The sequence below is a fragment of the Puntigrus tetrazona genome, chromosome 12, assembly GCF_018831695.1.
Source record: "Puntigrus tetrazona isolate hp1 chromosome 12, ASM1883169v1, whole genome shotgun sequence".
NCBI lineage: Eukaryota > Metazoa > Chordata > Actinopteri > Cypriniformes > Cyprinidae > Puntigrus > Puntigrus tetrazona.
Genome location: NC_056710.1, coordinates 6780516 through 6807770, shown reverse-complemented (window position 1 = coordinate 6807770; position 27255 = coordinate 6780516). Strand labels below are relative to the sequence as shown.

At 43.0% G+C, this 27255-nt stretch overlaps 1 protein-coding gene across 4 annotated transcripts in view; it reads right to left on the bottom strand.

Moving 5' to 3' along the window:
• plxdc1 (plexin domain containing 1) overlaps positions 1 to 7986 on the bottom strand; it is a 162200-nt gene extending 154214 nt beyond the window's left edge. For 3 of the 4 annotated variants that reach the window (XM_043253996.1, XM_043253998.1, XM_043253997.1), the window contains exon 1: positions 7796 to 7985. In XM_043253996.1, coding sequence (XP_043109931.1) covers positions 7796 to 7871 — 76 coding nt within the window. In that variant the 5' untranslated portion in view covers positions 7872 to 7985. Of the gene's footprint in view, positions 1 to 7795 lie in introns of all 4 variants that reach the window. The other variant, XM_043253999.1, reaches the window with a different exon arrangement.
• Positions 7987 to 27255: the final 19269 nt, after the last annotated feature.

The following is a 27255-nucleotide window of genomic DNA, read 5'->3' as shown; positions in this document are numbered from 1 at the left end:
CGGTGAGTGACAGCAGGTGCGGATGATCAGTATTCCGGTGATTGTGAATGTGTCCAGGTGATGGGATCGGTAGGCCTGGGAAGTGAGGGCGTGACAAAAACTATAGTAAATTATTATTTTATACATTGTGTTACATTTAATGCTATTTTGTTTGTCACCATATTCTATAAAAGAAGAGAATGATGTGTTTTTTAATAACAGTAAACTTAAATAAATGTTAAAAACATGTTTAAAATGTATGACAGTTGTTTTTAGTAACATGTTTGTGTTTTTTGGGGGGATAAAATAATATGTGAACATTGTTAATGCACATGTTTGTGTTTAGCAGATTTTGTGTACAGTGTATAGTGTGTGCGGTAAGTACAGTAAAAATCATTACGCCTATATGGAATGCACCCACAAACCAGGCATAAATTATACTTCAAATGATTGACCCGACTAAAATTTACACCCATGAACATACTAACTTTTTCCACAGCTACGCCACCTACTCAGCCAGCTTCAGCAGCTCTTCACCCTCCCCTTGTGTCAGTGCTGAGCTGGGCACTTATTTGTTATAGCTTTACCCCTTTCAGATATTCTTAAGTGCTCTCAAACTCATTTGTCTAGCAGGCCACAGAACCTGGATGGCCAAGCTGATACCACCAACCCCTTTATCTATCTACCTGGTCCCAAGCAGTAGCCATCCCATCTCTCCATAGCAGAACTGGAGAGATGGGATGGAACAACATCCTCTATCTCTTGAACAACTACATCTAGACAACTTCCAACTATATACCCATGCAGCACCCTTAACAGGCTTCGACGGCCATTAAATTGATTTTCCTCTACTACTACCTCTAAAGATTAGTTAACTTCACATACAGTCACATACAGTCAAGCCTCCACTAGAATTATGAAACATACCCCATTATCATGGCAGCCACCCTTTGGGGGCACAGAAGATTAAATGAAAATAAATAAATCAATAAATAAGATCAATAACTAACTACTCTGACAATATAGTGAAATCAAGAAACTTGGCTGTTAAAGGATAACTAAACAAGAACATACACCAAACCACTAAATATGTTCCTCTAAAAGCCTCTGCCTAATTTATATAATTAAACTATTCAAATCCTGAAAAATCCATGCTGGCATTCTTCAGCTTCCTGCGACACTCTCCTTCCCCTTTACCAACTGGCATTGGTTTCCTTAGCCTGGGCTATCCACTGCAGGGGGGCGTAGTGGGTGGCCAGTGTGAACCTCCAGCCCAAGAGGTAGTACCGCAACTCCAGGACTGCCCACTTGATGGCCAGAGCCTCTAAGGCATACGTTTGTAGCAGGAAGGGGCAGCTAAAGTCTGGGGTAAGAGAACTGGCTCTGAGGTCAGAGCGCTCTCCACCATCTGGAAGGCCTCCTCCATCACTGGTGTCCACACCACTTTGTCCGGCTGCACCTTCATGGTCAGATCTGTCAGGGAGGCAGCTAAAGAGGAGAAGTTGGAGATAAAACAGTGATAGTACCCTGCCAACCCCAAGAACCCTCCACCTTCTTCTCCTGGTGCCGTATGAGGCCACTTCCTACCTGGAAACCCAGGTACTTTGCATCAGAGAGAGCAAGATGACATTTGTGGGGGTTGACGGTGGGTCCAGCCCTCTGGAGCTCCAAAAGCATCCTCCACAGGCTCTCTAGATGATCCTCCCATGCCTCAGAATGGATCACCACGTTGTCCAGGTAAGCAGCAGCGTACGACTGGTGGAGCTGCAAGATGATATCCATAATTCTTTGGAACGTCGCTGATCCCCCATGGAGGCCAAAAGGAGGGGTCCTATACTGCCAGTGGCCACTAGGAGTGGTTTTGGGCTCAGAAAGTGGTACCTGCCAGTATCCCTTGGTGAGATCCAAGGTGGTGATGTACCAAGCCCTTCCAAGCAGATCCAATATCTCATCCACCCAAGGCATGGGGTAGCTGTCAAGCTCTGAGGGTGCCAGAAGTCATTACAGAAGCGTTACAGAGGGTGCCATCTGGTTTTCGGACCATCACAATTGGGCTGGACCACAGGTTGCGAGATCGTTCGATTACCCCCAACTTCAGCATTTGTTGAACTTCATCCTCAATAGCCTGCCGAGGAGCCTCAGGGATGCAGTAGGTCCACTGCCGAATGATGACTCTTGGGGCCGTCAAGATATTATGCTCGATTACGTTGGTCTGCCTGGGGCAAGGGGAGAACACGTCGGAGAACTGACCAACAAGGTGCTGGAGCTCCCCCTTCTGGGCAGCTGAGATATGGGAGCTGACGTCCAGGGTCGAAGGTAACAAGGGCAGCGAGCTCGTCCCTGTTCAAGTGGTACATTACCGGCCCAATCTTCTCTAACATGCTATAGGGACCTTGCCAGATGGCCAGGAACTTGCAAGTAGTGGTTGAAATGAGGACCATCACTCGATCTCCGGGCTGGAACTCCTGTGGTTGGGCTGACCAGTTGTATTGGTGCTGTTGGGCTTGTTGCGCCTTGCTGAGGTTCTCCCGGACTAATGGCATGACCCAGTCAATCCTCTCCCTCATTTTCTTCATGTGCTCAACCACACAGTGACGAGCTACTGCCTGTTGCTCACAGGCTTCTTTGGCGACATCCAGGAGGCTGCGGGTCTGCTGGCCAAAAAGGTTTGAAGTTTGAAGCCTGGGGGACTTCCTGGATCCCAAACAGCATTTAGGGCAGATCACGGCTGGGATGCCGTCTTGGCTAAACAGGAGGAACAGCTCCTTTACGATGGTTTTTGCAGTAGCCTTTCTTAATGAACTGCCTCTGGATAGCAGGAGGCGTAATGCATGATCACCAGCACATGTTTGTGCCCCGGGCAGACTTCAGCAATAGCCATACAAGGTCCATCCCGATGTGCTCGATTATGGGCAGTGGACTGGGGGGAGGAGCCAGTGGAGTAATCAGCTGGCATGCCGGGCAGGGCTTACAGAATCGCTTCACTTCCGCCTCCAGGCCAGTGGAAGGATAGATGCGAATAAAAGATGTTAACGGGACTCCAGCCACAGTCAACAGATGAACAAAGGCAACATGTCAATTTTAGTTTATTTATTGGTAAGGAGTAAAAGTAAAAATTAATCAGAGAAGAGAAGCCCAAGGCCAAAATAACAAACCAAAAGAACTTAATAAAATAAAATATATAAATTGCCTGCTGATAAAGAAAAGAAAATACAAATTAACTTTCCTAACTCCCCAGGCAAAAATACATCATATCAAAAATAAAGGACAAGCCTCTCCTATACTAGGGAATTTACAGAATAAATATGGCGCCACATCAGGATTCACCTGCACACTGTGACAAGTATCCCGATCTATCATCAGCTTCCCGAACTGGAAACAACGAGGAGCACCTGGACACGCCCATCACCGGCTGATCAGACACAGCTGCTGCTCATCACCTACTGACTTTAAAAAGCCACGAGGCATGCCAAAAGGCTGAACATGAAATCCATACAAGCTGCTACTAATGCGACTTTTCCTTTGCCTTACCCACAGCAGCGTGTGACCTGATTAGCCCTCACCCTGGCACAGATTCACCGCTTCAGCACGTCACTCAGGACAGAGAAGAGCACCGCAGCACCAAACGCACCTTGGGACACTGACTCACCCGTATCACATTTTTTGTCTGTTTAATAAATCCACCCTCCAGGGTATTACTTTTGAGATGTGTTTCCTTCATCCCGCCACACTGGTGGAGAATGTGGGCAAGTTTGTGAAGGAAAACACCGGCAAATGATCTCGTTCTCACCCCGTTTTCCGGTTGGCGCATCACTCCTCCCCAGTCATGGAGGAACTCTTGAAGACGCTTACCGAGGTCAGCATTCGCCAGCACAAGTTCGTTGAACACCTGGCTACTTGACAGGGAGAGGCTCGCTGCCCTCCGGATCACAAGTGCCCAGCACGTTCCACAGCCTGACCCCCGGACACAAGCCAATCGGTTGCTGACAAAAATGGTCCCACGTGACGATGTCGAGGCTTATCTCAATATGTTTGAGACTACCGCCAACACTGGGCTGGCTGCTGGACAAATGGGCCTCCCTCCTGACCGGTGAAGCTCAGCGTGCCTATTACTCCCTGCCCCATGAAGCCGCTGAGAGCTATCCGGCTCTCCGGAAAGAAATATTAGCGTGGCTAGGCTTGTCTCCCATAACAGCCGTGCAACACTTCCACACCTGGCAGTATAATCCCTGACTGCCAGCCCGTGCCCAAGCAGCGGAACTCACTCGCCTTGCCCAACATAGGCTACTAGAGGGATCCCCGTCAGCCACTCAGGTAGTGGAACGAGTCGTCGCAGACTGCTTCCTGCGAGCCCTCCTGTGGTCCCATTGCCAAGCAGTCCCGGGTGCGGAACCCAGCCACCACAGCCGAACTGGTCGAGGCCATGGAACGGGCGGATGCAGCCCAACAATGGTAGCCAGGAGTGACACTTGCCGGAGGGCATCCAGCGACCTGTACAGAGGCCAGTGGTCCCCTCTGCCCAAGATGAACCGATGCCCATGGAAGAACTCGGGCGAGACTGGCCCGGCTTTGACCGCCTGCTAGCCCCCACATCCCAGAGGGAGCCAGACACCATACAGCGCTGCTGGCTTCTGACAGTGGGAGAGAAGGTGAGTCCCCCTCCCAAAACTCTAATGTTTTCTATGATGTGTTCCAGCAGGGGGCTCATTCGCCAAGGCCCAGAAGGAGGATGACTGGGTAAAACACTGTACGGTCTGGGCCCCGTCCTCTCCCACACTTCGTTGTCCAGAATGGCAGTTGTACTGTGTTGCCCAGCGGAGGGGGGAGGAGAAATTATTATTGGTGTTTCCCTGGTCGAAGACAGCTGCCATCTGCCAGCTCGACGGCCTTTACAAGCTTCAGGGTTGTGAGTCCGGCGAAGGGTTCACAGAAACCAGTTGACCACAGCATGCTCCGCTACCTGACTAGTTCATTGGGTTCCGTCAAGCAGCCAATGCTGCGCCAGGCAGGATAGATCGGCTATTTGGGCTTGGGCTGGAACACAGGGTTTGCATTCCCAGTTGTGGAATAACTGTGCGGCCGAGATGGCCGACAGGCCAAGGCGAGCAAGGATCTCTCTCCGGAGCTGTGGGTACTTCTCCACCACCTTGTGGAACCAGAACACACACACATTTTTTGCGCCTTCCGACATAGCTTCCGATCTAGCACTCAGCACTAGGGTGAACAACTGTTAAGGGTAATTTTGTAGTTTATTTCTTTATTGACTTATTTTCAATTTGTGTTTATTTTAATTAATTACTTTTCTGGCAATACGACTTCAAATACTGACGCTTTGACTTTTGCTACTCCTTTTGTGATATTCCTGTTGCAAAACTGCTTGTGAATGCAGATGTGAGAGAGCAGAGCTGGGGGCCGGGATGGGCTAAGAATGAAGACATTTTATTGGTCGATGTCTGGCCGATGAACAATGTCAGCCATTGTGACTTGCCCTGAAGAAAGAAACATTTTTTATGCAGATGTATCAGTTATTTGTTTTCAATAAATATCCTTAGCTTTTACAGGATTGTGATTATTGTATGTGTGCACAAATCAAGAGATTCAAATTTTCACACTAGAGCTGTGATTGTAAATTTCAACTTACAAATATCTGCTGCGAATATCACTATATGCCGAAACATTATGATTTATACTTGAAAATTACTAAAGCAAACCTGTTCATTAGAAGGGAATGTCTCAATGTTTTGGCAGTATGTGCAAATAAACTAGAATGAAGTGGTTGTTTTACAACAAGGTGGAGATATGTTGATGATTTGTCAAAATAGTAAACATGTACATGTACAAAGAACAGAGAGATGTATGAAAAGAGACTAAAAGGAAAATTAAATCCAAGTGATAAACTTCAATTATTTTGCAATGCCTCAGACTAGGATTTTTTTATGTGATGATGATAACGTTCATAAAAAATACTGTTGTCCGTGATTTAACATTTTTTTGTGGGATTTATGGGATGGCCTGCATGAGTTTGATATTTCCCGACCTAAAATTCTGTCCCAGTCTGTCCTTGGTTTTAGCTACTTTCAGTTGAAGGCAGTTAGCAACACTAGTCATAGATCACATGCTTTTCTCAAAATGTATCAAGCTCTGATACAGTATTTCAATGTGAAATGTGTTGTTTTTTGATACAAGCATAACATAAGATTACTACTTTCCAGGTACGAGCACTTGGAACATCACTTGGATTGTCACACTGTTGGACACTTTTGGGACACACTGGATTTCTTATTGTTTTATGGTATGGTAAAAACTGACTTCTTGTCTTTTAACAGCTTATGTTATTCTATTTTAAGTTTCCTGTTAATAATGGAAATATACTTAATTTATTCATTCCACATTTGCTGTTGTCTCATCTTTTTAAAACGCTTATTTTAATTCACAAAGTATAATCTGACCCCATTTTAACAGTTGTGAATTCGACAAATAGGACCGAATGTTATAGTGCTTTTTTTAGAAATAGGTTCAAACAAAGCTCTTATCTTCATGTTATTAACTGTTTGTAACATTTTTTTGTTGGATCTCACTCTCAGTATATCATGCATACACATTTACATCTCAGAGGGACGAGAAAGAAGGAATGTGTGGGAGGGACAGAGAGGCCACTGAAAGTAGAGCAGTGCTGCCTCGCAGAGAGGAGAACCAGGCCCTCTAAAAATACAGTATCTCCAAGGAGGACAGAAATACACACACACACCCACACACATAGGGTGTGTGCCATGAAAAAGAGAGATAGAAAGAATGTAATGTATTAAAAAGACAGATATGTTATCTTTATATACACAACACTTATGTACATGGTACATTCTGATATAAATATTATTTTTTTCATATATTCATTTAATAAATCTGTAAAGTTGTCTTTATTATTTTGTAAAATGAACATTTACACAGAAATTACTGTATGTTAAAAAAAAAGATCAGTTAAAATATTTCCCCATCAATATCTGTGTATCATCTATGTATCAAGTCGTTTAATAGTTTATATAAAAGTCATTTAATAGTTTACATTGCTGGTCTGAAATAACACAAAACGTGTATCAGTGAATTTAAGAAATAAAAGAAACAATAGAACAATTTAAATATAATAAATGTATACATTTAAAATTAATTACAAATATGAAAAATGAATAAATACATTTAAAAACAATAAATAGTATGTACATTTTATATGAATTAAACTATAAATTAAAATAGTAATAATAATTTATGTACCGAGAAACAATAAAAGCATTAAACAATGTATTACAATTATAGCAAATTAATAAATCATACAAATGAATGAAATAATACAATAAATACATTAAATTATAAATTAATTTGTTTTGTCTGACCAGAGAAGGATTGGCACCTTAACTGAGCCGGGTTTCTGCCATGGTTTTTCTCCATTCTGTCACAGATGGAGTTTTGGTTCCTTGCTGCCATTGCCTCTAGCTTGCCCATTTGGGAACATTTAATTTCTAGCTATTATTTTAATAGTATTATAGTAGTATTATAGTAATATAATAGTATTATTGTATTTGATTGCACATATATTATTTAAACTAACCTGAGCTAGACAATGATGTCTCTGAATTCAATAATGAAATGCCTTTAACTGAAAATGTTGTGATTAATATTGTCATTATACATATACTGACACTATACAATATTAATTGCTTTGACACAATATGTTTTGTTAAAAGCTCTGTATAAATAAAGGTGATTTGACTTGACATGTTGTTAAGCCATAATATCTGTGTATGTGTGCTTAGTTATGTCTTACCTCTCTGCTCCTGAGCCCACACTCTGGTCAGCTCTGTCTGTGAGAGACAAATCAACAACACAGCACACAGACCCATGTCCACCCCACAATCCTTCTGTTGCTCTCACTTTCCTTCATGCACTACTCAAGTCGTTTTTTCTTGCTCCTCCTCTCCCTCCTACTGTCACCTCGCCTTTTCTCTTTCTGAACTGGGTTTTACGTACTCTCATTTTCCCTGGAATTAACCCCTCCTTTTCTTCCTTCTTTTTCTCCCTCCCTCTGTTTTTCCCTCCCTTCTGGCTTTTTTCTCTCAGAAAACAAGGGTTCTAACTTGTGTCTTTCACTTGTTTCCTAATATTTTAGTGAATCGCATGGTAATGAAGGAGCTGAATACTACTTATGCATTATGCGACTGTCACATGTTGTTTTGATTGTCCCACGTGCTCTGTGTGCCCTACTTTCCGTTCCTCTGTTAATTGCATCATTGTCATCAGGTGTGTCTCATTAAATTAAACAGTTACTTTGTGTATTTATTCCCTGTTTCAGTTCAGTCCAATCTCGTCGTTTATATGTGGTTTTGTTCTGTCTGCCTGCCTGCCTACAGCTATATTGTTTATTACTTATGTAGAAGATTAAAAGACTATTCATGTTATATTCTCGACTAGCGCTCCTTCTCTTGAACCACAGTGTGACAGCGACAGTCAATATACATTTTAAAGTTTCTATATCCATGTTCATGGAATTAATTTAATATCTCAGATTCTTGTAATGTTACAATCAAGTGATCAATCAAGTGGAAAAGGGAATAACATTAAATAGGTAGAAACACACATTTAACATATAACTAGACCATACGTGCCATACGTCTCAGGACCCATCATGGCCAGGATTTTTATATTGCCCAAAATATCTAGGTTCTGTCTTTGTTTGCGTGCAGACTGATCAGTGTATGAAATCGGTTCCTTGGCAAAATACTGGCAAAGACATGTCCTTGGTAAATGGCACATATATTCACCCTAATATAATATACTTGATTAGGAGTGAAACCAGGGCCGATTTACACAATGTTAAAATGTGAAAATATCTACAGTATGTAAGGAGCGAAATCAAAAACCTGTAATGCAATAAGACTAATCTGAGAAGGGATATCCAAAGGAACAAAAGGACTTCAAAAAGACTAAACCCTGTTTTTGTCATCTCTCCCTTTACGACACCCTCTTCACCTCTGCTCTTCCTGCTTCCCCTCCTTCTGCCCAAAACAGTTGGCTTAAGAGTTGGTTCATTAAGAATAAGGCATTATATGTCATGTGTCTTGTGAACCTATTGTTCTTCACTTTTATGTTTGGTCTCATTTGAAAGGTCTCAATTTCACAGTAATCACTTATATTATGGAAAAGATTAAGAACTTTGTAGAACTGTGTTCTGTGAAGAAGGGGTGTGTCCTCTTTTAGGGTCTCTGAAACTGTTCCAGCCAGGTGTGACCCTGGAGCACAGGAACCTAAACACCAAAAGGTTTTTACAACTGAATTTGGGATCTCTTTGTCTGGTCTGAGTATATAAGGAAAGTGACAAAACACAACAAGGCACGATTCTGTAGCCAGATCGGCCCGTAGTGCGTTGTGTGTCTCCATACACCACACTATGTACTTTCTAAAGACCAGGTATAATGACCTTTTATGTTTGTTTTATTTTCATACTGCTGATCAGTTGTGCAAGTGTTTATGAATTTAACCAATTTGGAAACTATTCTTGTCTGGCAAAATAAACGTTAATACTGGTTAACTTATAATATTGTCTGAAATATTTTTTCTAGTAGGTTAGTGACTTCAAAGGTTTTTTGCATTGTTGGCGTTCTAGGGTGAGTTAAATCAATGATCAATGGATGGAGCCGGGGGCACGTTTTTGAGATCTTGACTTCTGGCCACCAAACTGGCATGCTATTACTTAGGGAACGCATAAAAAATTACTCTTTTTGAGTCTACTGAGGAAATGGCTTCATTAAGGTAAGCAATCTAAGAGGTAGCCGCTGACTAAGACCTAGACTAACCCAGATGTGTTATGAGTCTGTTCTGGCCAAACAGGTCTCTAAGCAACCCAGACTCCTAACGAACGATAAATCAAAACTAGGAAGTATTATAGTTAATTAATGATCCAAATTTAATCACAAGTAGAGGGATCAGCAGTTGCAGTTACTTGGTGCATGCACTACCTGATGCACTACTGGATTCCACAAATCCTGTATTTTCTGGCAGCCCTTCCTACCACACTCTCGGAGATAAACTAGCTGGCTGTCAGCCAGCGGCACATCCCGGACACGCTGATCGTGATTGGCTTTACAATGGCTTGCCGCCACCTGCATCCGCTCCTGAGCTCCCTCAAAGGCGGCCTGCAGCCAGGCTTGATGTTCAGCCACCCCCTCTTGTACGTCACCAGGAATCACATCCTGAACCTGTCCCGGGAAAAAAATCTAACGGAAGCCTTGGTTCCTGGCCTAACATGAGAAAATATGCGGATTCACCAGTAGCCTGGTGAGGAGTAGTGCTATAATAAAACAACACTTGGAGGAGGCACGACACCCAGTCTCTTTTCTTGGAGATCAGGAGGACACGCAAGAAAATATGAAGGGTGTAATTAAACCACTCGCACTGGCCATTGCTTGCTGGATGGTACGGTGTGGTGCGAGACTTTCTAATAACATAAAGATCACACAACTGTTGCATCCACAAAATTCCAGCCTTTGTCTGAATGTATACAACCTGGAAATCCCAACTTATAAAACCACTCTGTAACCAATACCCCAGCCACAGTTTCGGCCCATTTTCTCTCTCGTCGGAACAGCTAAACTATACTTTGTGAACACATCAGTCATGACCAACACATTCTCGATTCCTGACTGTGAAGGCTCCAGTACCAGTAAGTCTATGGCCAAAATTTCATTTGGCCGAGAAGCCAACAAGTGGCCCATAAAACTGTAAGCAACAGGTTGTGCATCTTTAGCTATTTGACACCGCTCACAACTTTGACACCCCTGAATTATGTCGGAACCCATACCAGGCCAGTAACACCACTGTCCTAGCGACGGTAAACCACCCCGTCTTGTTCAGCCAAGCTGTCCTACTGTGAGATTTTGAAAGCTGGTGGCGTTTGGCACTATCTGGAAAGGCCTGCTTCTCCCAGAACCCTAGAACCTCCCCAAGCACAACATCAACTCTGCAAGGCCTCAATGTCCCCCACAAAGCGATTTGGCAAAGAGACAATGGTGGCCTGTAAGGCTACTGGTGTCAGAGATTGTCAGACCTCAACTGGTACAACACTTCCCAACAACTCTGAATGCAACCTATCTACCCTTGATGGGTCCTGTCTAGACAAAGCATCTGCATTGTTGTTACTCCTCCCAGACCTATATCTTACCTCAAAGTCAAAATAGGCCAAATGTGCCACACAGCACTGCTCCGTTGCTCCAAATTTCACAGAAGTAAGATTGCTAAGGGGATTATTGTCGATATACACCACACATTTCTGCCCCAGCAAATATTCCCTAAATTTCTCAGCCATGGCCCACGTGAGTGCCACGAACTCCAATTTCATAGAGCTATAATTCGTCATGTTGCTCTCAGTCGACCAAGACTGCGACTGGCATAAGCCATTGGTCATACCCTGCCCTCCTGCTCCTGAGATAAAACAGATCCTAATCCTGAGTGACTAACGTCAACTTCCAAGATAAAAGGTTGGGAGAAATCAGCATATGCAAGGACTGGGGAGGAAGTCAGCTTCTGCTCCAGTCCATCAAAACTCTGCTGGCATTCCCCAGTCCATGCAGCAACAAAACTCGCAGAAATCAACTTCCTGGGCTTTGCACCCACAAACCAGCTGGTGTAAGGGGTTGCTAATGTAGCAAATCTTTCCACAAAACAGCGGTAGTAGCTTGCAAAGCCCAGGAAGGAGTGCAACTCACTGACCGTCTCTAGACGATGCCACTGAGACAATGCCTGAATCTTACTGGGGTCTTTGGACACCCCCTCAGCCGAATTTATATACCCCAGATATTTCTTCCTTTAGGAAGAATGAACACTTCTCCAGCTTTGCCTTCAGCCCTTTGCTGCTCTTGCTGACTCAAAACAACCTCCAACCACATAAGATGCTGCTCCACTGAAGACAAGAACACAGACACAGGCGGAAGTGTTGTGGATTCCCCGGATTAAAGAAGACTCTGAGCATTAGGTTTTGATAGCAAAATTCAGACTTTTATTGTTCAATACAAGCCGAGTCTGTCTAAGGTCTGTCTAAGGGGTTTTTATATGGTCGTCACACTACCACGTCACAGTAATATATGGTGGCCTCCTGAAATACCCTTGCTAAATGAGGATCACAGGTGTAAGACAACAGATGTAAAATGCCAAAAACAGATGGGTTTTAAATAGTGGGGTTTTTAGCTTAGGTCTGACTGCAGTTATAATGGTAAACTAAATTATATAAGATTTCTTTATATTTTGATTAACAAAAACTTCTTAAGAAGACACAGACTTTCGAGCAAAATTACAAAAGTTTATTTTTAGCAAAAAAGAACTAATCATATAAGGAGCAGTTTTGGCCTTAAAATTAGGACACACATACAATTGGATGGCCCACAGGGCTGCAGTCTTACATCGGGATAGACTAGGCAAAAATCATGGTACACACTCACAACCCTAAACACTGCAATCTATGAGAAACACCACCACCGCAAAGGAGGCTAGCCACACACTCTTGCCCAGAGTAAACTTGCAGTTCCTGGGGAAAAACACGCATACACACATTGATTACTGTGAAATTGAGACCCATTTACCAATCACACTGAGGCCTTTCAAATGAGACCAAACATGAGAGTGAAGAACAATAGGTTCATAAGACACATGACATATAATGCCTTATTCCTAATGAACTTTAAACCAAATCTTTAGGGGAAGCAGGAAGAGTAGAGGTGAGGAGGGTGTCATAAACACAACGGGGAGGGGTGGTGTTGTTTACTCTCTTTTTGAAGTCCTTTTGTTCCTTTGAATATCCATTCTCAGATTAGTCTTATTGCATTTACAGGTTTTGATTCACCTCCTTACATTAGTATTAGGGTTGGGTTGGATTAGTGTTAGGGTTAGGTTAGGTTAGGTTAGGTTACGGTTAGAGTTATTGTTAAGGGTTAGGGCTTAGGGTTTAGGGTTAGGGTTAGGGTTAGAGTTAAGGTTAGTTAGGGTTAGGGTTAGGGGTGGGCTAGGGTTAGGGTTTGGGTTAGGGTTGGGTTAGGTTAGGTTAGGGTTAGGGTTAGGGTTAGGGGTAAATTGTTAGGGTTAGGGATAGGTTAGGGTTAGGGTTAGTGTGACGGCCTGAGGCGTCGGCCGCACAAGTGTGGGTATTTGAGCTTAAACACAACATCCAGCGATCCAGCGATTGAGAGGTACAAGCCTATTCTAGTTATTTTGCTCCTCGTGGCTGTTTATTTTTCTGAGTATGAGTCATACTGTGAAGAAGAAACTCTTACAGCCAGAGGAGGAATGTGTTGGAGAAGCTGTGAGTATAAGGCATGATGTTGATGGAGGAGTGGCAGCACCTGAAGTGGACATGTCAGTGGCAGAACTGGCAGATCTGCTCAAAGCTCACATGGTGAGGATGGATGGCTGGGAGGCTGAGAGACAAAAGGAGCAGGTGGTGCAGGAACGGCGCTTCAAGACTCTCCAGCACCAGTTTGGATTGTTGCAGATGGAGGTCCAAGCACGCACTACTCCGGCCCCTCTTCAACGTGGCAGAGAAGTTCAGGAGGACATGGGATGGAGAGAAGCCAACCCCACTGATACAGAGGAAGTGTCAAGGATTCACAGAAGTCCTGACCAGGCACAGGGATTGGTGAGTTTGCCCCTCGCACAAATGCCCAGGCTGGAGAAGCTGGGAGAAACGGATGATGTGGAGCACTTTCTGGTCACGTTTGAACGGATTGCAGTAGCTTGTAGATGGAACAGAGCAGATTGGGTATGGCATTTGATACCGTTACTGACGGGTAAGGCCAGAGCAGCCTATGTTAACATGGATGTAGCTGAGTCTACTGATTATGAGAAGGTGAAAGCTGCCATTCTGTTGAAGTTTGATATGAATGTTGAGACTTACCGCCAGAGATTTCGCTCTTTAACTGTACTTCCAGCTGAAAGTCCAAAGGAGCTGTATAGCCGACTGAAGGAGTTGTTCATGAAATGGATTCAACCAAAAGGGAAAACAGTAGAGGAGGTGAGTGAAGTGATCATACTTGAACAATACCTCAGAATGCTGTGTCCTGAACTTCAGGTGTGGATTAAGGAGCGAGACCCTGGATCAGCGGCTGAAGCAGCTGCGTGGGCGGATGTATTCGTAGCAACTAGGGGAAAGAACAAGAGCTGGACTTGTAAACTTGAAAGAGAACGACGGTCGGGCAATCTATGGCAAAGTCAACCCAGATCAGAAGGAAGAGGGAAACCCCAGGTAGCAGGACAATCAGATGGGCTCAGTATGACTTTTAAACGACCTGTGATCTGTCACCTGTGTGGACAAGAAGGTCATATTAAGCCAAACTGTCCGAAGAATACGGTCCAGTCTATGCATTTGTGCTTTGTCCCAAGAAAAATATCACCTCATGCAGACGTGCAATGTCAGAGGACGACGATGGTGGAGATCGGAGAGGAAATGCTGACGGCTCTTATTGACACTGGTAGTGATCAGACTCTAGTGAATAAGAAATTTATACCACCTTCCATGAATGATTCAGCCAGCCGATTACCTCTTCGATGCGTTCATGGTGATGAGCGGGTATTGCATATGGCTCATATATTCATGAAGCTGAGGGGGCAGACCTATTCGATGAAGGTGGGAGTCGCTGAGAACTTGCCATATTCTGTAATTCTTGGTCGAGATGTGCCTGTGTTGTTTGAGTTGCTGTCTCCAGCACGGGAGTGTAATGTGGTGGTCACACATGCAAGAGCAAAGCAGGAAACTGAGCTTGACCCTATGTTGAGCAGTCTACCATTCTTCTCTGAGGAAATAGAGGTGGGCAAGTCAAAACGGAGAAAATCAAAACGAGGAAAGGAGAGAAGGTAAAGTTTAATGCCTCAAAGGTTTCAGAAGGTGTTACAGGTGAACTATCTGTGGATTTTAGGTTGCCGACTGACATTGTAAAGATGCAGCAGGAGGATGCCAGTCTTTGTACAGTGTTTGAGCATTGCTAAAGATGCAGGAGAAGGGATTGAGGATAAAGCTGCGACATTTGTGCGGGAAAAGGGAGTACTTTACCGTCAAATGGGGACACGGAGACAGCTGGTGGTTCCCAAGTGTGTCCGAGAAGTAGTCTTACATCTGAGCCACTCTATTCCTTGGGCTGGCCACCTAGGGAAGAACAAGACCATTGCTCGGATTAAGAGACATTTCTACTGGCCCGGACTGGAAGGTGAAGTAGCCCGGTTCTGCAAAAGCTGTCCTGACTGCCAGAAAGTCTCTCTGCAACGACCTAGGAGAGCCCCTTTGCAACCACTGCCCATCATTGGTACACCGTTTGAGAGGCTGGGAATGGATGTTGTTGGTCCTCTCGGTCAGGTAACCGATTCATGTTGGTAATAACAGATTATGCCACAAGGTACCCAGAAATCTTTCCTTTAGATTACGGTAGCGACATCACTGGTGCAGCTGTTCTCGAGGGTTGGATTTCCAAATGAGATCTTAACCGATCAGGGCACCAATTTTATGTCCACATTGTTGAGACAAGTGTATAAGTTGCTTGGAATCAAAAGCCTTCGTACTACTCCTTATCATCCTCATACTGACGGATTGACTGAACGTTTTAACCAGACATTAAAACAAATGCTCAGGAAATTTGTTGATGGGACTGGCCAAGATTGGGATCAGTGGCTACCTTACCTTTTGTTTGCTTATAGGGAGGTACCTCAGGCGTCCACAGGTTTCTCGTCCTTTGAGTTGTTGTATGGCAGAGAAGTGAGGGGACCGTTGACCTTGGTCAAAGAGGTATGGGAAGGAAGTTCTGAGTGTCAAGAACCCAGTAATGTTGTCTCGCCTGCAGAAAATGTCTGAGCTAGCCCAAACAAACTTGTCTAGTGCTAAAGAGCAACAACGGCGGTGGTATGATCCACAGGCTAGAGAAAGGGGGCTGCAGGTTGGTCAAAAGGTGCTGGTGATGCTGTCCACTGGAGAAAGTAAGTTGCTGGCTAAATGGCAAGGACCTTATGAGGTCAAAAGAAGAATTGGCCCCATAACGTATGAGATTGCCATGCCAGGACAGGCGAAGACCAGTCGCGTTATGCATGTCAATTTGTTGAAAGAGTGGACCCCTAGGATTGAAAGAGAAGCGCAATCACTGATGGTTTGTCGAGTGGAGGATGAATCAGATGAGCAATACTTACCTGAACCGAATCTGGGGAAGCTTGAGCTGGACCATCTGACGAAACGGCAACAAACTCTGAGAGCTCTTTGTGCCCCTTATGTGTTTTCTGAATACCCAGGATTCACCAAATTGATCCGGCATGAGGTGGTGTTGAAGCCGGAGGCTGTGGTGAGGCGCCGAAGCTACAGGGTGCCAGAGAGACTCAGAGAGAGCCTGAAGAAAGAGGTAGACTTGATGTTAAGTCTTGGAGTCATTGAGCCATTTTATAGTGAGTGGTGTCACCCAGTAGTCTTGGTGCCCAAGAAAGATGGGAGCCTACGATTTTGCATAGACTTCAGGTACTTGAATTCAGTCTCACAGTTTGATTCATATCCCACTCCACGGATAAGTGATTTGATTGATCGTTTGGGGAGAGCACAGTATATAACAACTATGGATCTTTCTAAAGGATACTGGCAAATCCCATTGACTATGGCTTCTAGACCCCTGACTGCTTTCCAGACACCGGGAGGCCTATACCATTTCAAGGTTCTGCCGTTTGGCCTTCATGGGGCTGGAGCAACTTTCCAGAGATTGATGGACAAAGTGCTGCATGGTTTGTCTTTTTCAGCTGCTTACATTGATGATATTGTTGTGTACAGCAACACCTGGGAGGATCACTTGAGCCACCTTCGAGAGGTACTGAGACGACTCCGGGAGGCAGGCCTAACAGTCAATCCAAAGAAGTGCACCATAGCAATGGAGGAGACGGAATACCTGGGACACGTTATTGGTCAAGGAATGGTGCGACCTCAACTGAGCAAGGTTCAAGCACTCGAGAAGTGCTCAGTGCCACAAACCCGCAAGGAATTGGGGTCATTCTTGGGTATGACTGGGTTTTATAATCGTTTTATACCCAATTATTCTGACAGAGCTGCTCTCCTGACTGATAAGGTGGGTTCACGGCGCCCCAACCAGCTGCAATGGACTGAGGAGGGAATGAAGGCCTTCCGGGACGTTCAAGGAGCTCTGACTACTGAGGCAGTACTGTACAATCCAGACTTTGCTCAGCCGTTCATTGTTCAAACAGATGCCTCCGAAAGAGGAATTGGAGCTGTTCTTTTGCAGGAAGAGCTGGGAGCACGTCAACCTGTGGCCTTCATCAGCCGTAAAATGTTCCCGAGAGAAAGAAGATACTCCACGATCGAAAAAGAGTGTCTTGCTTTGAAGTGGGCTTTGGATTCCCTTAAGTATTATTTGTTGGGGAGAGAGTTTATCCTTGAAACCGATCATAAAGCATTGAAGTGGCTAGAGCGGATGAAGGACACAAATGGAAGGATTACAAGGTGGTACCTAGCGCTGCAGCCCTTCCGCTTTACCGTGCAGCATGTGCCAGGAAAGGACAATGTAACTGCTGATTACTTGTCCCGCTGTCCGGGTGAATCTGCGGAAGGAGGGGGAGATGTGACAGCCTGAGGCGTCGGCCGCACAAGTGTAGCTCAAATGCTCACACATGCACCCATATATATTCATGCACTTTTTTACACCAGTTTAGTTGTAGTAATCACACACACACACAGCATTTAAATTTTGAATGTCTTTATTTAGTTTATTTTTGCATGTCACTGATTTATAGGGCCCATAAATTAGTTACAGTGCACACCTTTTCCCAATTTTCTTTTAACAAACGTTTCTTTTGTATTGAGTTTACCGGGAGATGAGACTGCTGGGGGAGCGCGATCTGGTCCGTCAAAAAGATCTGAGGACGGGCGGTGGAACCAAAATCAAATATGGAGTGGACCTGGGAAGATTTGAAATGGACTATTTTGCTGTTTGATTTAATTGGTGTTTGTTTCGTTAGGATAATTTTGTTGTTTTGAGTTTTTGTGGTTTGTTTATAGGTATTTATTTGTTAAAACCACTTATTTATATTATAATATGGGTTTGGTTAAGTTTAATTGTTTGTTTTCTCCCCTGTGTAATTAACCATAGTTTTACCTGCTTCTGTATAAGCTGAATTTGCTTGAGTGGAAGGTAGTCTCTGCCATGCCACTGATGAGGATTGTGCTCCTGGTCTGTTAAGTTTTTTTTTTAATTTGAGTTAGTTATGGGTTGTTTTTTGTCACCTCATGGCTTGGTATCGTCTGGACATCAATAAAATCCTCAATCGTGAAATGTTGGGCTTGTGAATCATTATTGGCCTTGACCTCTCGGTCCCTTACAGTTAGGGTTAGGGTAAGGGTAAGGGTAAGGGTAAGGGTAAGGGTAAGGGTTAGGTTAGGTTAGGTTAGGTTAGGTTAGGGTTGAGGTTAAGATTAGGGTTACGGTTAAGGTTACATTAGGGTTATGTTATGTTAGGTTAGGTTAGGGTTAGGTTATGGTTAGGGTTAGAGTAAGAGTTAGGGTAAGAGTTAGGTTAGGGTTAGGGGTTAGGCTTAGGGTTACGGTTAGGGTTAGGGTTAAAGTTAGGGTTAGGGTTATGGTTAGGTTACTTTAGGTTAGGGTAGGGTTAGGGTTAAGTTAGGTTAGGTTAGGTTAGGTTGGGTTAGGTTAAGTTAGGTTAGGTTAGGTTAGGTTAGGTTAGATTAGGGTTAGGGTTACGGTTACGGTTGCTTATTTATATTATAATATGAGTTTGGTTAAGTTTAATTGTTTGTTTCCTCCCCTGTGTAATTACCCATAGTTTTACCTGCTTCTGTATAAGCTGAATTTGCTTGAGTGGAAGGTAGTCTCTGCCATGCCACTGATGATGATTGTGCTCCTGGTCTGTTAAGTTTTTTTTTAATTTGAGTTAGTTATGGGTTGTTTTTTGAAACCTCATGGCTTGGTATCGTCTGGACATCAATAAAATCCTCAATCGTGAAATATTGGGCTTGTGAATCATTATTGGCCTTGACCTCTCGGTCCCTTACAGTTAGGGTTAGGGTAAGGGTAAGGGTAAGGGTAAGGGTTAGGTTAGGTTAGGTTAGGGTTGAGGTTAAGATTAGGGTTACGGTTAGGGTTACGTTAGGGTTATGTTATGTTAGGTTAGGTTAGGGTTAGGTTATGGTTAGGGTTAGAGTAAGAGTTAGGGTAAGAGTTAGGTTAGGGTTAGGGGTTAGGCTTAGGGTTACGGTTAGGGTTAGGGTTAAAGTTAGGGATAGGGTTATGGTTAGGTTACTTTAGGTTAGGGTAGGGTTAGGGTTAAGTTAGGTTAGGTTAGGTTGGGTTAGGTTAAGTTAGGTTAGGTTAGGTTAGGTTAGATTAGGGTTAGGGTTAGGGTTAGGGTTACTGATTCTGATTCTGATTCTGATTAGGGGTTAGGATTCACGTTACGTTAGAGTTAGGTTTAGGGTTAGGGTTAGGTTTAGGGTTAGGTTAGGTTAGGTTAGGTTAGGGTTAGGGTTAGGGTTACAGTTAGGGTTACGTTAGGGTTATGTTAGGTTAGGGTTAGGTTAAGTTAGGTTAGGTTACGTTACGTTAGGTTAGGTTAGGTTACGGTTAGGGTTAGGGTTACAGTTAGGGTTACGTTAGGGTTATGTTAGGTTAGGGTTAGGTTAAGGTTAGGGTTAGGGTAAGAGTTAGGGTAAGAGTTATGTTAGGGTTAGGGTTAGGGTTAAGGTTAAGGTTAAGGTTAAGGTTAAGGTTAGGGTTAGGTTAGGTGAGGTTAGGTTAGGGTTATGGTTAGGTTACTTTAGGTTAGGTTAGGTTAGGTTAGGTTATTTTAGGTTAGGTTAGGTTAGGTTAGGTGAGGTGAGGTGAGGTGAGGTGAGGTGAGGTTAGGTTAGGGTTAGAGTTAGGGTTAGGGTTAGGGTTAGTGTTGGGTTGGGTTGGGTTAGGGTTAGGTTTAGGTTAGGTTAGGTTAGGTTAGGGTTAGGGTAAGAGTTAGGGTAAGAGTAAGGTTAGGGTTAGGGTTAGGCTTAGGGTTAGTGTTAGGGTTAGGGTTAGGGTTAGGGTTAGGGTTAGGGTTAGGGTTGGGGTTGGGGTTAGGTTTAGGGTTAGGGTTACGTTAGGTTAGGTTAGGTTAGGTTACGTTAGGTTACGTTAGGGGTTAGGGTTAGGGTTAAGGTTAGGGTTAGGGTTAGGTTAGGTTTGGTTTGGGTTAGTGTTAGTGTTAGGGTTAGGGTTAGGGATAGGGATAGGGTTTGGGTTTAAATTTAAATTTAAGTTAAGGTTAGGTTAGGGTTAAGGTTAAGGTTAAGGTTAGGGTTAATGTTAGGGTTAGGGTTAGGTTAAGGTAGGGTTAGGGTTAGGGATAGGGATATGTTTAGGGTTAGGTTAGGTTAGTTTAGGTTAGGTTAGGTTAGGTTATGTTAGGTTAGGTTATGTTAGGTTAGGTTAGGTTAGGTTAGGTTAGGTGAGGTGAGGTGAGGTGAGGTGAGATGAGGTTAGGTTAGAGTTAGAGTTAGGGTTAGGGTTAGGGTTAGTGTTGGGTTGGGTTAGGGTTAGGGTTAGGGTTAGGGTTAGGTTAGGTTAGGTTAGGGTTAGGGTAAGAGTTAGGGTAAGAGTTAGGTTAGGGTTAGGGTTAGGCTTAGGGTTAGGCTTAGGGTTAGTGTTAGAGTTAGGGTTAGGGTTAGGGTTGGGGTTAGGTTTAGGGTTAGGGTTACGTTAGGTTAGGTTAGGTTACGTTAGGGGTTAGGGTTAGGGTTAGGGTTAAGGTTAGGGTTAGGGTTAGGTTTGGTTTGGGTTAGTGTTAGTGTTAGGGTTAGGGTTAGGTTAGGATAGGGATAAAATTTAAATTTGGGTTTAAATTTAAATTAAAGTTAAATTAGGTTAGGTTAAATTAAATTAAATTAAGGTTAATGTTAAGGTTAAAATTAAATTAAGGTAGGGTTAGGTTAGGGATAAAGATATATATTTAGGTTAAATTAAATTAGTTTAGGTTAGGTTAGGTTAGGTTTTAAAATTATAGTTAATTTAAATTAGGATAAGGTTTAAGGTTAGGTTAGGTTAGATTAGGTTAGAGGTTAGGTTAGGTTAGGGGTTTAAGGTAAAGGTAAAGGTTAGGTTAGGGGTTAGGGTTAGGCTTAGGTTTGGGTTGGGTTAGGGTTAGGCTTAGATTTGGGTTGGGTTAGGGTTGTTTTAGGTTAGGTTAGGATTAGGTTATGTTAGGGTTTGGGTTAGGGTTAGGGTTAGGGTTATGGTTATTGATAGGTTAGGGTTAGAGTTAGGATAGGGTTAGGTTAGGTTATGGTTAGGTTAGGTTAAGGTAGGGATAGGGTTAAATTATTAAATTTAGGTTTGGTTTGGGTTATTAAAGTGTTAAAATTAAGGTTAGGTTAAGGATAGGGATAAATTTAAATTGGGTTTGGGTTAGGGTTAAGGTTAAGGTTAGGGTTAATGTTAGGGTTAGGTTAAGGTAGGGTTAGGGTTAGGGATAGGGATATGTTTAGGGTTAGGTTAGGTTAGTTTAGTTTAGGTTAGGATAGGTTAGGTTAGGTTAGGTTAGGTTAGGTTAGAATTAAAATTAAAATTAGGTTAAAAATTAGGTTAGGTTAGGTTAGGGTAAATTTAAAATTAAATTTAGGTTAGGTTAGGTTAGATTAGGTTAGAGAGGTTAAGGTTAGGTTAAGGTTAAGGTTAAGGTTAAGGTTAAGATTAAGGTTAAGGTTAGGGTTAGAGTTTGGGTTAGGGTTAGGGTTGTGTTAGGTTAGGTTAGGATTAGGTTATGTTAGGGTTTAGGTTTGGGTTAGGGTTAGGGTAAGGGTTATGGTTAGTGATAGGGTTAGGTTAGGGTTAGGGTTAGGGTTAGGGTTAGGGATAGGGTTAGGGTTAGGGTTAGGGTTAGGTTAAGGTAGGGTTAGGGCTAGGGTTAGGGTTAGAGTTAGAGTTAGGGTTAGGTTTATTGTTAAAATAGGATTAGGGTTTGTGTTAGGATTAGGATTAGGATTAGGGTGTGGGTTTGGGTTGGGGTTAGGGTTAGAGTTAGGGTTAGCGATAGGTTTCGGTTTTAATTAGGATTAGGGATAGGGTTACAGTTAGAGGTTAGGTGTTAGGGTTAGGTTTAGGGTTAGGATAGGTTAGATTAGGGTTAGAGGTTAGGGTTAAGGTTAGGGGTTAAGGTTAAGGTTAAGGTTAAGGTTAAGGTTAAGGTTAAGGTTAGGGTTAGGGTTAGGGTTAGAGTTTGGGTTAGGGTTAGGGTTAGGCTTAGGGTTAGGTTTGGGTTAGGGTTGTGTTAGGTTAGGTTAGGATAAGGTTATGTTATTTAAATTTAAATTGGGGTTAGGTTAGGTTATGGTTAGTGATAGGGTTAGGGTTAGGTTAGGGTTAGGATAGGGATAGGGTTAGGGTTAGGGTTCGGGTTATGGTTATGGTTAGGGTTAGGTTAAGGTAGAGTTAGGGTTAGGTTTGGTTTGGGTTAGTGTTAGTGTTAGTGTTAGTGTTAGTGTTAGCGTTAGGGTTAGGTTAGGTTAGGGTTAGGGATAGGGATAGGGATAGGGTTTGGGTTAGGTTAGGTTAGGATAAGGTTATGTTAGGGTTTAGGTTTGGGTTAGGGTTAGGGTTATGGTTAGTGATAGGGTTAAGGTTAAGGTTAGGGTTAATGTTAGGGTTAGGGTTAGGTTAAGGTAGGGTTAGGGTTAGGAATAGGGATATGTTTAGGGTTAGGTTAGGTTAGTTTAGGTTAGTTTAGGTTAGGTTTAGGGTTAGGGTTAGGGTTAGGGTTAAGGTTAAGGTTAAGGTTAAGGTTAGGGTTAGGTTAGGGTAAGGTTTAGGGTTAGGTTTAGGGTTAGGTTAGGTTAGATTAGGGTTAGAGGTTAGGGTCAGGGTTAGGGGTTAAGGTTAAGGTTAAGGTTAAGGTTAGGGTTAGGGTTAGGGTTAGAGTTTGGGTTAGGGTTAGGGTTAGGCTTAGGCTTAGGGTTAGGTTTGGGTTGGGTTAGGGTTGTGTTAGGTTAGGTTAGGATTAGGGTTAGGGTTAGGGTTAGGGTTAGGGTTAGAGTTAGAGTTAGAGGTTAGGTGTTAGGGTTAGGTTTAGGGTTAGGGTTAGGATTGGGTTAGGTTAGGTTAGGTTAGGTTAGGTTAGGTTAGGGTTAGGGTTAGGGTAAGGGTTGGGGTTAGGGTTAGGGTTAGAGTTAGGGTTAGAGATTAGGTGTTAGGTTTAGGGTAAGGGTTAAGATAGGGTTAGGTTAGGTTAGGTTTAGGTTTAGGGTTAGGGTTAGGGTTAGGTTAGGTAAGGTTAGGTTAGGTTAGGTTAGGTTAGGTTAGGGTTAAGGTTAAGGTTAAGGTTAGGGTTAGGCTTAGGGTTAGGTTTGGGTTGGGTTAGGGTTGTGCTAGGTTAGGTTAGGTTAGGATTAGGGTTAGGTTATGTTAGGGTTTAGGTTTGGGTTAGGGTTAGGGTTATGGTTAGTGTTAGGGTTAGATTAAGGTTAGGGTTAGGTTAGGTTAGGGTTAGGGTTAGGGATAGGATAGGGTTAGGGTTAGGGTTAGGGTTATGTTTAGGGTTACGGTTAGGTTAAGGTAGGGTTAGGGTTAGGGTTAGGATTAGAGTTAGAGTTAGGGTTAGGTTTAGTTTTATAATAGGATTAGGGTTTGGGTTAGGATTAGGGATAGGGTTACGGTTAGGGTTAGAGTTATAGGTTAGGTGTTAGGGTTAGGTTTAGGGTTAGGGTTAGGTTAGGTTAGGTTAGGTTAGATTCTGATTCTGGTCCATGGTCACGGTTTTGGGTTTGGGTTAGGGTTAGGGTTAGGGTTAGGGTTAGGCTTAGGTTTAGGGTTAGGTTTAGGTTTAGGGTTAGGGTTAGGTTAGGGTAAAAGGTTAGGTTAGTTTAGGTTAGGTTAGGTTAGGTTAGGTTAGGGTTAGGGTTAGGGTTAGGGTTAGGGTTAAGGTTAAGGTTAAGGTTAAGGTTAGGGTTAGGGTTAGGTTAGGGTTAGGGTAAGGTTTAGGGTTAGGTTTAGGGTTAGGTTAGGTTAGATTAGGGTTAGAGGTTAGAGTTAGGGTTAGGGGTTAAGGTTAAGGTTAAGGTTAAGGTTAGGGTTAGGGTTAGGGTTAGAGTTTGGGTTAGGGTTAGGGTTAGGCTTAGGCTTAGGGTTAGGTTTGGGTTGGGGTTAGGGTTAGAGTTAGGGTTAGAGATTAGGTGTTAGGGTTAGGGTTAGAGTTAAGATAGGTATAAATAACCCTCTGGTTATTTGAGTTAATTTCCTGCGTTTATATTTTATTTTGATATTAGTTAGGTATTTTCTAGATAATAATTATAGGTTTGTGATGTTTTGAAATGCTTCTTTACACTCTTTATTACACTCGTTATTTATCCGATGGAGACTTTTATTTTGAAAGACGGCTTGCCGGAAAGAAGGCGCGGCGCCCGCTAAAACACAGAAACAGAGACCGCGGAGAGGGCAGATAAGGAGAAGGAGAGCACGCGTACAGAAACAGAGACGGGACAAAGTTAACATAAATAATTAAGGACACTTTAAAAAGGAAAAAGGAAATTTGCATCGTTTTGTTTTATTTTAACTTTGATATTTTAACACCTGGTTGAAAGGGAGAACAAGCTACAGCATTTCACTAATATATATGTAAATTACATGTTGTATTGTGTTTTATGTGTTTGCTTTATTAAATTTGAGCAACTTTACGTAGTTTAAGTTAATTGTTAGTATTAATTGTGCAGTTTTGAGTAATTACTTTGTTTCATTTATATGAATGTGAATTCATTGTAGATTCTATATTGTTTATTTTTCTACTTTACCTCTTACGGTGTTGTGACAATAAAACCACAAAAGGAAGGCAACACAACATCAGTGATTGAGTCAAATCCTTTACTTATCAACCGGGCTGTTATAATAGGGTTAGGGTTATGGTTAGGGTTAGGTTAAGGTAGGGTTAGGGTTAGGGTTAGAGTTAGAGTTAGGGTTAGGTTTAGTGTTAAAATAGGATTAGGGTTTGGGTTAGGGTTAGGATTACGATTAGGATTAGGATTAGGATTAGGGTTTGGGTTAGGGTTAGGGTTAGGGTTACGGTTACGGTTAGGGTTAGAGTTAGGGTTAGCGATAGGTTTCGGTTTAAGTTAGGATTAGGGTTAGGGTTAGAGATAGGGTTAGGGTTAGGGTTACGGTTAGGGTTAGAGTTAGGGTTAGCGATAGGTTTCGGTTTAAGTTAGGATTAGGGTTAGGGTTAGAGATAGGTTAGGGTTAGAGTTAGAGGTTAGGTGTTAGGGTTAGGTGTTAGGGTTAGGTTTAGGGTTAGGGTTAGGGTTAGGGTTAGGTTAGGGTTACGGTTAGGGTTAGGGTTAGGGTTTGGGTTAGGTTAGGTTAGGTTAGGTTAGGGTTAGGGTTAGGTTTAGGGTTAGGGTTAGGGTTAGGTTTAGGGTTAGGGTTAGGGTAAGGGTAAGGGTAAGGGTTAGGTTAGGTTAGGATAGGATAGGTTAGGTTAGGTTAGGTTAGTTTAGGTTAGGTTAGGTTAGGTAAGGTTAGGTTAGGTTAGGTTATGTTAGGTTAGGGTTAGGGTTAGGGTTAGGGTAAGGGTTAGGGATAGGGTTAGGATTAGAGTTAGGATTAGGGTTAGGGTTAGGGTTAGGCTTTGGGTTAAGTTAGGTTAGGTTAGGTTAGGTTGGGTTAGGTTAGGTTAGGTTAGGTTGGGTTAGGGTTAGGGTTAGGGTTAGGGGTTAGGGTTAAGGTTAAGGTTAAGGTTAAGGTTAAGGGTTAGGGTTAGGGTAAGGGTAAGGGTAAGGGTTAGGTTAGGTTAGGTTAGGTTAGGTTAAGTTAGGTTAGGATAGGTTAGGTTAGGTTAGGTTAAGTTAGGTAAGGTTAGGGTTAGGGTTAGGGTTAGGGTTAGGGTTTAGGTTAGGGTTAGGGTTAGGGTTAGGGTTGGGGTTAGGGTTAGGTTTAGGTTTAGGGTTAGGGTTAGGGTAAGGGTAAGGGTAAGGGTTAGGTTAGGTTAGTTTAGGTTAGGTTTGGTTAGGTTAGGGTTAGGGTTAGGTTAGGGTAAGGGATGGGGTTAGGGTTAGGATTAGAGTTAGGGTTAGAGATTAGGTGTTAGGGTTAGGGTTAGGTTAGGGTTAGGGTTGGGGTAAGGGTTAGGGTTAGGGTTAGGGTTAGGATTAGGTTAGGTTAGGTTAGGGTTTAGGTTAGGTTAGGATTAGGCTTTGGGTTAAGTTAGGTTAGGTTAGGTTAGGTTAGGTTAGGTTGGGTTAGGTTAAGGTTAAGGTTAAGGTTAGGGTTAGGGTTAGGAAGTTAGGTTAGGTTAGGGTTAAGGTTAAGGTTAAGGTTACGGTTACTGTTACGGATAGGGTTAGGGTTAGGGTTAGGGTTAGGGTTTAGGTTAGGATTAGGCTTTGGGTTAAGTTAGGTTAGGTTAGGTTAGGTTAGGTTAAGTTAGGTTAAGTTAGGTAAGGTTAGGGTTAGGGTTAGGGTTAGGGTTAGGGTTAGGTTTAGGTTTAGGTTAGGTTAGGGTTAGAGTTAGGGTTAGAGATTAGGTGTTAGGGTTAGGGTTAAGATAGGGTTAGGTTAGGTTAGGTTAGGGTTAGGGTTAGGTTAGGCTAGGGTTAGGTTTAAGGTTAGAGTTTGGGTTATGTTAGGGTTGGATTTAGGGTTAGCGTTACGTTTAAGGTTAAATTAGGATTAGGGTTTGGGTTAGGTGTAGGGTTTGGGTTAAGGATAGGGATAGGGATAGGGATAGGGTTACGGTTAGGGTAAACGTTAGGGTTAGAGTTACGGTTAAGATTAGAGTTAGGGTTAGGTTTAGGGTTAGGGTTAGGGTCAGGGTTAGGATTAGGGTTAGGGTTTGGGTTTAGGTTAGTATTAGGGTTTGGGTTTGGGTTAGGGTTAAGGTTAGATTAGGCTAGATTAGGTTAGTTTAGGTTATGCTAGGTTAGGTTAGGTAAGGTTAGGTTAGGTTAGGTTAGGTTAGGGTTAGGGATAGGGTTAGGGTTAGGGATAGGTTAGGTTAGGTTAGATTAGGTTAGGTTAAGTTAGGGTTAGGGTTAGGTTTAGCGTTACTGTTAGGGTTTGTGTTTGGGTGACGGTTAGAGTTAGGTTAGGTTAGGGTTAGGGCTAGGGTTAGGTTTAGACTCAGGGATAGGGTTTGGGTTAGGTTGGGGTTAGGGTTAGGGTTAGGTTAGGTTAGGTTAGGTTAGGGATAGGATAAGGTTAAGGTTAAGGTTAAGGTTAGGGTTAGGGTTAGGGTTATGATTAGGTTTAA